A 14,294-nucleotide genomic window follows, 5' to 3' on the forward strand; every position below is an offset into this window, starting at 1 on the left:
GGTTGGTGGATGTTTTTTTGTTGTAAAATCATTCATCAGGGTTTGACCATTTAGAACAGAATGGGTGACCCAGTAAGCTAACTAAAAATGTAAAAAAGACACATGTTAATCAAAAACGTTTAACCAGTAAATGTGAGTACTGTGAAAGGTTATTGTTAAGTTAAAAAACATTCCACAAAACTTGAAATCAGTAACAAAGACACTCAAATTTGCAGCTACCATTCAGGATATGCAACATGATGGCATGCATGTTAAGTATACTAACCCTAGCACCTTAACTAGAAACTTATTCCATGGAAACAGGTCACACTTCATTTCATTACACACTCAAATTCAGATGCACACACACACACACACACACACACACACACACACACACATGCACGCAGGCAAGCACATAGGCACACACACACACACACACATACATTTGTTTTGTTTCCTTGTGGGGAATTTCCATTTATTTATTTTCTGGACACTTCCCTTAACTCTACCCATAAAAACTACTTAACTAACCTTAACCATAATCTGAACCTAACCCTCACCTAAAATTCAATGATCTACACCTTTTTCCTTGATACCAGGTATACACATGCACATAGTGTGTTTTCAGTCTAAGGACAAACCCGTGTGTTTGTGAATGTGTATGTGGATTGAGGCAGTATAGCTGCTTGTATTTCCTCTGCAGCAGCTGATACTGTAGCTACTGTGACCCCCTGCACCTGTCACTGTTTGTTATGCCTCACGCACACACACACACACACACACACATACATACACACACTTTAAACTGAATGCAAACAGGAAAGCTGAGTCTTCATGAATAACTGGGATGGGCGACTAAGCACGAAAAGCCTCTGTCCTTTGGGCCTAGTTAATGAAGTTAAAAGTGCACTTACCTTTAAAAGAATTACATTTCCCAGACTCATTTTCTACGTTAACAAAGCACCTTCTGAGGCAAAGGTCTATCAAAATTGCCAGGAGTTATCAAAATTAAATATAAGCCTCATGAAGAACTGTGACAGTCTCCGTGATTAGATTTTTGGATGAATGCTCTGCTTATTTAACAGCGTGCGGCTCCTTCTCAGTCAGATTTTTCGGGTCAGGTGGCTACTTGACAAAATACTTTTTCTGTTATGGATTTCCAATGATTTGCATTGCTAAGATGGAACTTTGCAATGGGGTTCTTGGCACCGTTTAGAGGAAGGATTAGATTAGCATTCAGTCTAATAAACTGTGTCTGCACTGCTCTTTTTCACACGGAGGACTTTTGTAAGTAGTATCAACAACACTGTTGATTTCCTGGTAACTCAAAAAACAAATCACGCACATCACAAAGTCAGTGGAATATATATCTGTTTGACTTGTCTATGCAGGTAAAAAGGCATGTTTGTTTGGCCAAATTTCCCCAAGCAAGCTTTGAATAGCATTATAACATGAAGCTTAAACACACTGTATTTGCCTGCTCTTATGTAAGTGCCCCTCTTTTTTGAGGGGGGGGGCTTATCTCTTTTCTGGCAGCCCGTACCTTGTGATCTCTCACACACAGACACATACACACAAACACATACCTAAGCAAAAGATTCAATTTCAAAAGTTATAATTTTACTCACAAACATATAGGCCTACTACAGCTTATAAATAAATATTTACAGAGATGAAATGACATTCACGTGACTCAGACGGAGGTAGAAAGTAGCAGTCTTTTCTCTGCTTAATGGCTACATTTCCGAAACTAGATTCCTGTTTGAACAGAGCACATTTCAAATACTCGTTCAGCATCCAAAAACACGTACACAAATGCTTGTAAAATATAACATGACTTTTTTTGTGTAGTTCTGTGTTTCAGTCCTGTTTAATGGTGTAATTTGCTGTCAAAATGTATTAACATACAAGAGCCAAAATGTACTAATCTACCTGGAGAACCATATAAAATGAGCTTTATCACATGGGGCAGTACAGTCAGTGCCTGTAGGTTTGCACAGAAAAGCATTTACAGTATTTCACTTTTTCTTTAACTATTTAACTATTTAAAACTGACAAAACTACAGTATTTTCTGGGTTTTAGTTAATGCACTAACTCACTGACTTTATAGTACATTGCAAACGTTCAAGGACATGTTTCAAGCTTTAAACAGTAAATAATCACATGTACACAAAATACACATACAATCAAACACAAGTGCAGATCATATTTACAGTACATGATCACCAAAAATCAAGCCTCAATACCGTGTTCAGGTGTAATTTTGAACACACAATTAAATAATTATCTATACATGAAAAGCAAGATGAGGGGCATTATTTGTAAAATGCAATTTCTCTGCTTGTGGTACAATATAGGTAAACAGTCTGTACACTGTATGTGGACTGAGTTTGGAATTTGATGATATAACAACTAATGCAACTAATTTGCCTTCAGTGAAGTTTCTGATTAATGTAAAAGCACTTTAAATATGCTTAATCTGATTTCCTTGACTTTACAGTGAGTGTAACAGACAATAATGGTATGAAAATGGATGCCACTGGTTTGCAGAAAAAAATCCAGCGAATATGTGATAAAAGCAAACACAAGGAGAGGAAGCACAGTGATGACAGTCACAAGGTTGAGTCTCATTTGTTTATCTGATCCAGAGATATACCCCCATAAATGATTTTGGACCAGCTGTATGAGGTTTATCAGGAAGGAATAAAAAACAGGTTGTTATTTGAGAAGACTGAGGACGTTATTATAAACGCACCTCAAATAAGACCCTTTGTTTCAAATAAGACTTTACGTCATGCAGCAAACAAAATGTAAAAATGTAAGTTGTGTGGCTTTTGCTTTTTGTTGCAGAAAAAGTTATTAGCACTGCAAATGTGGTGCTAAATTTCTGCCTGTGCTTCCTGCTTTATGAGTTTATGTAGAAAATAATATCTGAGCATGTCCTGATATTACACCAGTGTGTTCGAACAGTAATGTGGTAACGTAGCTGGGTAATGTTACCCTCATCACTGACTTCAGCAATATCATTTATTTCTAAAATTCACCCTAAAGGTCCTGCTTTTTTATTATTATGCATGACAAAACTATGATAAACACCACAAATGGTATCTACCCAAGTCAGAACATTTGTGGTTATTTCATATAAGAAATTTCTGTAGTTCTGCTTTTTTTAGTTTCATATCCATATCTGCACATTCCTGATAAGGCAGATTAGTTTTATAACCTTGTTGCTGCTTATGTAATCATGGGTATTTTAGTCTATATTACCATTTACCAACATGGGCTTTTATCTATAAAATAATCTAAAATGCTTTTTGTTTGAGCGATACACTGATACTATATTTAAAACAGCAGAGCATTTTGGAATGCAATATTTTATTACTCTTTTCATTATCAACTAGTTTTCATTTGTTTACTCTGATATGTGTGACAGAACAATTATATTTACCACATTTGCCCTACCACCTATTTCAGTGGCAAGTAATTCATATGCAATCCATTCAAATATCATCATTCTGATGTCCATTGGGTGTAAACAGAATGTGGGCAAAATAATGGAAAAATCTCCCCATAACTTGTCCTAGTTTGGTGAAACATCTAACGTTTGGTTTCACTTTTTGGATTTTTTCCACAGTCATCACTGGTTGTACACTTTTGCATCGTTGCTGTGAGTTATGGACATAGTGCTGAACATGGTTTATTTTTTGTCTTTCAAGAAACGAACCATAATTGCTAGCAAATCCTAGGAACGCTGACAGAAATGCACTTAAACTGAATATTTGCTATTAAACTAAAACAAGCAAAACACTTTCATTCTCAACCAAAAATCAACATTTTACACATTGCTGTTACTGTACAAAATAAATATAATATCCTATTTGGTCAAGCAACAGAGGCCCGATTTTCCTTACAGCTCCCATTAGCAGATCTATTAGCCTCCCACTTTGACAGAGAACCTGGAGCTACTTCTAAAACCTGCTCACAGCAAGTTGGAGTAGCCAGAGTGCGTGGACTGTCACGACTGGAGCAGTCTGGACTGCCCTTCGATCCTGACCTCTGCTGAGCATCCAGCACACCATTCAGGTCTGAGCTCCCCTTTGTCCTACCTGGGGGATCGAAGTAACAGTCTCTCCCTCTGCACCATCCCCATTGTCTTCTTCCTCCCCAGCCTCCTCCTTTGCTCCTCAAACAGAGTACCTCCTGAAAGGCGTATCTGAAGTCAGGGCTGCGACAGTAGATAAGCGGGTTGAAGGCTGAGTTGCAGTATCCTAGCCAGTTGAGGAGTCTGAAGGGCAGCTTAACGTCTCCCAGGTTGAGAAAGGTCATGAGGATGTTGAGGATGAAGAAGGGTAGCCAACAGAGTGTGAAAGTTCCCATAATAATCCCCAGAGTTTTTACAGCCTTGTGCTCTTTAAGACAGAACTTTAGACGCTTTGTGGTGGAGTGTTTTCCTTCACACTTTTCTGTCCTTGGTCTGTTCTCTGCTGTTTCTTCTTTACATTTGTCTAAACCTCCTGTTTTCTGTATGTTTGGTCTGTCCTCTCCTGCTGGTTCTCCCACCTCAGTTCCCGCCCTGGGTTTATTCATTGCAGGGCTATCAGGATAAGACAAATGTGCCATGTACTTCAAGTTACACAAATGCCTCTCCCTCCCTCTGATCTTCTCCAGCTGTTTCTGAGCCTCCTGGAAGACCCGTGTGTACAGGAAAATCATCACCACCAACGGCAGGTAGAAGGACACAATTGAGGAAGACACTGCATACGCTGCATTGGTGTTGAACTCACAGCAGTACTCGTTAATCATGCACTCTTTAGCTTTTTCATCTTCTGACACCCACAGCTTCAGATGGATAGGCAGGAAGGAGATCAGAGAAGCCACCACCCAGACCCCAACTACCACCACAAAGGCTCGGCCCCTGTTAGCAGCAGGAGACAAGAGAGTGCACACAGGTGAAGAATACTGTAAACACAAATAATATTTTTAAATTTAAATTTTTGTCTTTTCAAACATGTAATACAAGAAAAGTGCTCCAACAGCAAAATTACATGCAGAGTTTTCTAAATTATTAAAAGTAAAGTATTGAAATTGCGGCAGCAGAGCCATAGAGATAGTCCACACTTTTTCGACCTGGCACCTATAGCTGGTGTCTTTGTGGTGGCCAAGGCTAACATAACCTTAAACTGCTAACCTCAAGCAAAGATGAGGAGCAGGCTGCATAGCTCACTTCTTTCTAATGCCATCATAACCCAAAATTGTTTTTTTGCATTCAGATTTTGTAGCCTTCAGACTGTGCAGAGACTGAATCAAGTGACACGACTTGAGTTGATCAGATTTCCTCTAGATCTACTGACTCTGATGTTTAAAATTGGTGCACATATTTAAGTTGCACATTTAATTAAGAAGGGCTTCTATTGGAGCAGATCCACTCCAAAATGCTTGATAACATCACTGTTATCGCCATTTGGTGGAGGATCATGGGAAGGCATACACGATCCATGTTAAACAATGTCTCCATTGAATTGGATTATGGTTTATATGTATACAACACACTGGAAAGTTTGGAGATTGGGTAGCAATAGTATTCCTTTGTGACTGGCTGCAGATTGACCTACAGTGGCCCCTAAGGACAAAGCACAAACACACTCCAATTCCAGGAATATTACAAATACCAAAAACAAGGAAAACACCTGCCAAAAACCTGCTACTTGTTTCCTTTAATATTTATTCTTTTTTTTGTACTTTGGCATTAGAGGCCACCATATTTAACTGTTCAGTGTTCATGTCTGCAAAATTCATTTGACAGGAAATTTGTTTTTTGTGTGTGTGTATGTTTTAAACATGAATATAAGATACTTATACTATTTCAAACCACACAGCCAAACCAAATGTCTCTCCTACCTTGTGAGCAGCATCGGGTATCGGAGTGGCATGGTAATGGCGAGGTAGCGGTCCAGAGCAATCACACACAGTGTTTCAATACTGGCTGTCACACAGAGAACATCCGTTGCTGTCCAGAACTCACACATAAAGTGTCCAAAATGCCAGTGATTTAACAGTATGTAACTAGAACCAAAGGGGACCACAACAACTCCCATGATGAGGTCAGCAACAGCCAGAGAAGCAATGAAGAGGTTGGTGACTGTCTGGAGCCGCTGGAACCTCAGGATGGCTGTAATCACTAGGATGTTACCTGGACAGGGTGCACATTTGAATGTTGTATATGTAAACACATGCCAGTTAATACAAAACATTCGCCAAGTAAGTGAGATGAATTCAGTGTTTCATAGCTTACCAAAAACTATGGCCAGAACCAGAATGCCCATGGCAGTGCCCAGCAGCATCAGTTCTGAAGGGCTCATTAAGGAATCAGGGGTCAGTGAGATGTTGCTGTGCTGTGATTGGTTTGCCACAATACTCACAAGTTCCATAATCTGCAAACAGGAAGCAAAACAACATTGCTTCAAATAACGAGTTATGTTTTTATAATAACTTAAATTCAGAATTGCTGCACTAGTGAGCACCTCTGAAGGGGAGAGCTTGCCTTTGTTCCTTCGGTTTCTAGTTTGTTTGTAATGTGTTTAGCAATTTGTACTGCTTATATAATTTTCAGTGTTCAGCACAGGCTGAAATGGGAGGTGTCTTACTGGTTAATTTTTAATAAATCCGAAAATTACACGCAGAGTTTTCTAAATTATTAAAAGTAAAGTATTGAAATTGCGGCAGCAGAGCCATAGAGATAGTCCACACTTTTTCGACCTGGCACCTATAGCTGGTGTCTTTGTGGTGGCCAAGGCTAACATAAACTTAAACTGCTAGTAGTGAAAACTGGTTGTGGTTGTGTTTTTTTTCGTACAAACTGAGATTAAACTTCTAGGAGCAGCAGCGGCTGCGGTATGTGGGGAAGGTCAGTTATTACAAAAATGTGGTTGTATACATGTCAATCATATGAGCTTGTACATGTCTGTGCATAGGTATCCTCTGCCTGTGCGTGCACACAGACAGATGACAGTGTCGGTAAAATGCAAATAAGCCCACTGCAATGTGTCTATGTGAAATGCATCTATATTATTTCCATAACAAGCGATAATTTGTTCTGCTGTTAACATGCTGAAAGTTAAACTGTAGGTCAGCTAATCAAAATTTCTACACCTGTGTCAATCACATAGAGATGAACACAAGAAGTGTGTGTCGGTATGATATCGGGTATCAGCATGTATTTTTCTTCTGTCTATAGCTTGCCATTTGCCTCTGTTTTTCAGTCAGTTCAAAGTAAATAAATTATAAAAAAAATATAAAATATGAACTTTATATTTATTATATTCAGTTTTTTTAGTTCTTCTTCTACACAGTATAGATTGGGCCTGTATAGAAAAAATACATTCATTTTTGTTTATGTAGAGTAGACTGGCTGAGCTTAAATAGCTGTTTTAGAGCCGCAGCCTAAATGGTGATCCTGATTTACTATTCTGCCTGTACATACTATAACAGTTGGGGGATGGTAGTGTAAAGAAAGCGTTTTGGATCATAAGTAGCCCTACAGTGTTAGTGTCTGTACTGAAGTTCTCTTGTTGGCTTCATAAGTGACATTTTTTGTGAGCATTTATCATTTTTAAACTGACCCCAGCTCGGCACATCTACATTTAGAGAATGTGGAGGTGTCAGTGTGCTGTGCAAATGATGGAAAAGTTAACTCCAGACTCATTTGAAAAATCAATCTTTCATTACTGATGCTTACTGATGCTATTTCAATTGTAATGAATGAAGCACAGCACAGTTTGGCCCTGACAGGTAATAATGCATTCAGTCCAATACTAGACTATATATGAGTGAAGAAATTATTGTATATTTATTGATTTTAATAAATTGGTAAGTGCACTTGTTGCTTCCATCATTAAGCTGACTCACGCACGCTTCAGCCTTTGTCATGCCTTCTAACTGTTCACTGCTCCTATTGATCAGATCAATAATCTGGGCAGCTACGTGCACTAATACATAGTCAATGTTGCGAAAGAGGCTTGCTGTTCTCCCTGCCTGACCTGTTTGAACAGTTACACATACACAAAGACACCTGACCATCTCAGTTGGGCCAATAATCAAACACAAACAATTTACTGAGACACATATACATATAGCCCAATATCTAGGCGATGCTGGCAACTATCCTGTGCACTAAAATACACAAAAATGCGCACAGTAGTACGTGCACAAACACAAACATACAAGTGCACACACAAAAGCAAAAATAGACATGCTGACGCCCAGCTTTCTTAATGCTTAGTAAATAAACTGATGACAGTAGATCAAACTGAGGGAAGAGAAATTTAAATATTTGGATTCACTAAATTGACCTTGACATTTTATATTTTTTGAAAGTTTGAGCTTTTTACAGTGTAAAAACTATATGCAATGGTTCAGGAAGTTTGGCAGATTTTTAATAGTACAGAGCTGAGCTATTTAATTATATAACTTAAATACCTTAATATTTTTGTAATGTTTAAGCAAGAAGACATTTATATGAAAATATGTCTTAATGGTGTAAATATGGCTAAATATTTTAGTATTTGCATGCTACTACATGCACTCAGTGAATTTGTGAAGTATATGTGAATAAACCAGCAGCTGGTTTTCCTACCTCCAGGCTCCGCTCTGTGCTTTACAATCCAGTGAATTGATAATCCAGAAGCTTTTAAATCCACAATACAAAGTATCATTATAATGTGTGTCAGCTGTCTCTGTCAGTCTTTTAGTCTTTCTTCCTCTTTTGCTGAGTTTTGCAGGCTAGTTTTGTTTGTGACACATACACACTCTCTCTGTCTTGCTCTCTCTTTCCTGTACATGCTCATGTATAAACACACTCTTTCAGCCCTCAACGACATTTGCCCTTTTCAAGCAGCTGAGCACAACACCCTTTTTATAAGCAAGCCCTGATGACATCACAGCACTGTAGCAGCCTATCAGAGGACAAGGAATGGCTTTTGGTGTATATCGCATGTCTGCAGCATAATGACAGCTTGGCAGCACTCTGTGCCCTCTGGGATAACATGGTTTTCTACCTTTATTTATTTAAGGAATGTTTTCTGAGCTCTTTTTCAGCATAGCCTACTTTACATTCACACTTTGGAGATAAATTAAAACTAGAGACTTGTATTTTTCCATATTCCCATATTTTCCTAATACACTGATCTACTTACATTGAAGTGAACTGACAACACAGAACTACATTGTTCCACAGTTTCTTCCAGCAGCATTGTTTTTGGTACATAGTTACCTGAGTTAGTGTGATGTCTGACACAAGCCTGTATTTTTCATTTACACAAAGCTGATTAACATTTGCCATCATTCCTGCACAAGTCTCCTGTGGGTGGACTAACATTTAGCAAATTTAGTTTAAAATATAATTTCAGCCAAAAGTATATTTCTAAGCAATAAGACAGATAGCATTTTAGCATGAGCAAAAAACAAGCCATTTGTTTCTGTAGCTTAAGTAACAATGACACCTGCGATCTAAGTGATGAACCATGACAATTAGAGACAATTAAAAAGATTATTTTAACTTGAAACACAATGTTTTTCTAAGCCTAACCAAGTTGTTTTGGCTCCTATGCCTAATGAAAACGTGGCAGTTCCATAATCATATCCATGTTTTTCTATGAGACAAATGTCTGGAAAGGGTCTATAGGTTATAGTCAAAATTTTATTCATCCACATTTGATAAAAAACACTGCGGAAAGATGAATGAAAACATTTAGAGAATGCTGTGGAGAAGTTGTGCAAAGTCTTTTTGATCAGTTTTAAGAATGAGATTGGTGCTTTCACTGGTTTTAAAAAACAATGCTGTAGTAGATTAGTGTTTGGGCACATAGTTGAATTGACTAAAGGATACACGTAAACTGCAGTTTGTCTCCATTTTCTATACACACGGCTGCCAGAATTATGTGAAAGTAATATAAATACAGAACAACCTCCTGTGGTCAACATAGTGAATCAGCAGATGGGCAGAAGTTCCACAGGGATTAGGTCTTGGCCTCCAGATGATGCTCATCTGTTGTTGTCCTGGTGTAAGTCTACAGTGCAGTGAAAGCCTCTTCTTCCTACCTTCAAGTCATCAGTAAGACTACAGTCCAGCTATTGCATCATGGTGCCTTTGGACTGTTGGCCATTACGTCACTCTGAGGACCCCAGGGTCACTTCTCTTGGTCAAGGCTCAGTCCAGGCCCTAAAATGGTGCAATGACCTTCCCACTGAAACTGAATGTATACAGTATGAAGGCTTACTGCACTTATTTTAAGTCTTTTTGTACTGTGCCTTCCAAATAAATGCAGCGTAAAATATCATATAATCACATAAAACAACAATATTGTCTTCTATTTCTTATATTTCACTAAAGACATTAATAATTTCTAATATGACAAGAACTATTAGAAAAAGAATAAGATAAAAATAGACCACAGAATGTACCCATCTGCATTTTCTTCCCCCATCTTTGAACACGATGTTCTGTTGACACCCTGTGTGTCTGCAACAGAAGTTTCCCACACATATGTGCTACTTGCAGTACAGCTGAAACACCCTAAGCCCAGATGAGAGCAGAATACCAGCAGTTCAGCAGCAAATAAAAACCACACAACACACCACATTGAGTCACACCACCTAGCCAGTACTCTTTTGTGATAATGATGTGAAATGTACTTTGCTAACTTTCCCATTTGTTTCCATGTAGGAAGAAAGAATGAAGGATTAACAGATGTTTGTCACATTTTAAAGACAATAGGATTTTTTTGTTTTGTTTTTTTTTGTTTGTCTTTTGTTCATGCTATCCAGTCATACTTTGTGCTTTCTTTTACTTGGGGAAACAGGAAATATTTCAACTCCAGGGAGAGCCTTACACTATGTCGTCTTTTTCTTTCTGTCAGTTTCATTATTTATGTCTCCTCCCGCTTTAATTATCTCTTTCCTTTTCATGATGCCTTCGGGGGCATGTTTGTCAGGGAGCCGAGAGCAACATCCATGTCGCCTAAAGAACCGATAACATATGTGATCATTTAAGCATGATCAATTATGTTTTATCCACCCAGCTACTCTGAATCGGTTTTGCCACTCTGCTTGTGCAAATGCAAACTGTCATCATCCTCTGCAGCAGGCTGCAGAGGAAACCACTGCTTCACCATCAATGGCATGACCTGAAAGATGTACGCAAAAGGTCTCATGCACTGTCTGTATTTTCCATTTTCTCGCCCACTGTTTTAACACTGCTTTATCCCACAAGAACACAATGCACCAAATGTGTCACAAGTTTTAAAATTATGTCAAGGATACACAAATTCACACACTGTCACATGACTGCACCAGCATGTTCAGTAGATAAGAAACTTTCTAGTATGTTTTGTGAAACCCGTCTTGTCACAGGCTCTTATGGGTTAACCTGTCTTTGAAAAGAGACATAGGGCAGTTGGTATGAACATATTCTCCTGTCTGTCTGTTCCCAACACTTTCCTCTCCACACCTCTTCCTTTCCCTGTTCTCACCCTTCCTCTCCTCTGCTCCACATCCTCTGTTCGCCACGTCACCTTTAACTGCTAAAATACAGTATCCATCCCTTGTTCTCCCTCATTCTTTTCTGCAGATTCTCCTACTCTGTCATGTCCACTTTGCTCCTTCTCAGCTGTTTTTTGATTATCACCAATGTTCGGCACTGCCTCATCCTTGCTCACATCAATACTGATGTTAATTGAAGATTTGATGACTACGCCTTAAGCACCAGAAGATTTATGTATGGGATGCTATAAACAAAGAAGATTTATCTGTTGTCTATTATTAAGATTTATCTATTTATTTATTTCTATTGTCTATTGAAATTACACTGATACACTAAGTATATATATATATATATATATATATATATATATATATATATATATATACAGTATATAGTATAGATTGTCTGCCCTGTCCAAGGGGTCAGACCAATTTATGTTGCTGCAGATGGTGTTGAGTGTTTTGCACAAAAAATCTTGTGACTGATCAAAACTCCTGCAGCTAAAATGTACTGATAGATTGCAAGCTAATAGTTACTCATGGATAAGATATTTTCACCACCAAAACATGTTCCAGTGCAGAACAAATTGTTTGCAAAGCCACAATAGATTTAAGTGAAACCACTGAAAGCATGCTGTGCAAAGAATTGCATCTATAACAGAAGAATGCAGCTGTAATCAATCTAATTTGCAGTGATATCTAAAAACACATTCCCAGCCTCAACTGGGTTATTGGTGCAACGTTTTTGTTCTTTTATGACTGGCCCGCTCTGTTCACGATATCCTGTACGTAATATGCATGTGGAACAGTGAGAGCACACCGCACTGTTTCCTGCTGCTATATCCTTCAATATGTCTTTTTTAAACCTTATATTTTCTGTACCAAGTTTTGACAGTGGCTTTACTGAACTACCCAGTGTTCTGACATGCCACACAACTTTATTCTCATTCATTTAAGCGAAGTTAGTTCACAGTGTAATCTGTGCAGCTTTCTAAATGTAATATCAACACTGAGCTGCAGTTTAAATCCTAACCCAGTGGTCAAAACACAGTTAAAAGTGCTAAAAGTTGGTGCACTGTGCCCGTGGACCTATCACTAGTTGACACAGTTACTATCAGGTCATAGCACCATTAATCTGCTGGGCCCCATTGACACGCGACACCATCATCTAATCTAACCTACTTTTCCTTTAAACTGACCTAACATACTTATAAGCCTCTGTTAAGTCCTAACCTCACCTAAGCTGAGTAAATACTCAGCACCCTGAACCAGCCTCATATCTAAATTCTATCGGCCTGCACTGGCCCCACTGTCTTGCTAGGCAGTGTCATCTAAATGTCATGGTCTGGTCAGTAGTCCACCTTTTGTCCCTACTTATTTACTGTAGCTCTGCTAGTATTTAGTAGTTATATCAGAAAATGACCACTTTCTCACCTGTTGCAGCTTTGAAACATTCTTGACTTCATTCATCACTCAAGCAAAGAGCAGATCCTTGTTGGCACGACCTGGTTAGATTAATTTCAGTATCACCAACTACAACTAGCTCCCTCCATGTCAAGCACCACAGATGCTATATCTTACTACCCACTCGTCAGGACATACTGTACAAGTTGGGAAGCAAAAAGTTAATTACCCATTTACTTTTTAAAGTCACATTTCAAGCTAAAATGCCAACAATTTCATGGTTTTTATTAAATATGCTGTGTGAAGGTGATGCGTTGGGCTCTGGGTCATTGTGATGGGGTTTTGTCACTATTATCATTTGTGATTCATTGCAGGCTTGTAAAAAATAAGGAAAAAATTGCTCAAACTAGGCAGTAAAATGCTGCTTATACCCTAATGCCCGAGTAATAATAATGATTTATACAGTAGTAGACTGGCTTATGGGGCATAATGGATACTCTAACTTCTACTCTAAGCACAATTCATCACATACATTTTCAATGCAGAACTTCACTCTTAATATTTTGTCTTCAACACAGTCCCACATGCAGTCCTTCTTTATATTCCACTACACTGCACTTTGTTTCAGCTGTCACAGATATATGGCAAACAAAGCTACATTTGCGATCTGTGAGTAAGCCTCTGTGTGTGTGTGTGTGTGTGTGTGTGTGTGTGTGTGTGTTGACAGGTAAGGAGAGGGGAAACGAAAGGTCTAATTTTTACAGATCAGCAATGAGGCATAGAAGCAGAAAGATAAACACTCTTTCTGCCAGTCAGCATCTATCTTTCCCTTCTCTCCACGTTTTCTCTCTCGTCATCATTGCTGTCGTTCTTCTTCTTCCTCTCTTTCCATCACTCGCATTCTCTCATTTTCTCACCTCTCTGTTGCTCTTTCTGCTTCATCACTCCCCCTTCCTTCATAACTAGCCCCTCTGCCTGCTCCATCATCACGCTGTGTTTCCTTTCCTTTATTGTCCCCCCCTTGTGTAACTCTTGTACTGTGCTGCTCATTTTTCATCTGTCCTCATGTTCCTCCCTCACTCTCCACATTTAACCATGTCCTTTTTCCCTGCTTGTATCATTTATCATCCTCTTTGAAGTACCGATCTTCAGCATCCTCTTCTGCCTCAACAAATGCATCAAGTGTTCTTCAATTACACTATTAAGCATTTCAGCGCTTTGAAGAGGTTCTGTTATCTCAAGATTAATTCACTCTGTTTTAAATTTTTTTCACTATAGTCCACCGTTTCATATATTTAAAAAAAAAAAAAGCATAATTTACTTTTTGATGTGGCCACGTTGTCGGACCAGTGGTCCAAATCCAAGCATATGT

The 14,294-nt window shown here is 38.6% G+C and overlaps 1 protein-coding gene across 1 annotated transcript; it reads right to left on the reverse strand.

Moving 5' to 3' along the window:
- Positions 1-1,583: 1,583 nt before the first annotated feature.
- On the reverse strand, positions 1,584-8,882 carry adrb2b (adrenoceptor beta 2, surface b). Its single transcript, XM_026328354.1, has 4 exons — positions 8,616-8,882; positions 6,276-6,414; positions 5,882-6,173; positions 1,584-4,898 (listed from the first exon to the last, which is right to left on the reverse strand). Exons 2-4 carry the CDS (start codon positions 6,409-6,411, stop codon positions 3,866-3,868), a joined length of 1,461 nt encoding a protein of 486 aa, XP_026184139.1. The 5' UTR covers positions 6,412-6,414; positions 8,616-8,882; the 3' UTR covers positions 1,584-3,865.
- Positions 8,883-14,294: the final 5,412 nt, after the last annotated feature.

The sequence above is a fragment of the Mastacembelus armatus genome, chromosome 14 (assembly GCF_900324485.2).
Source record: "Mastacembelus armatus chromosome 14, fMasArm1.2, whole genome shotgun sequence".
Lineage (NCBI taxonomy): Eukaryota > Metazoa > Chordata > Actinopteri > Synbranchiformes > Mastacembelidae > Mastacembelus > Mastacembelus armatus.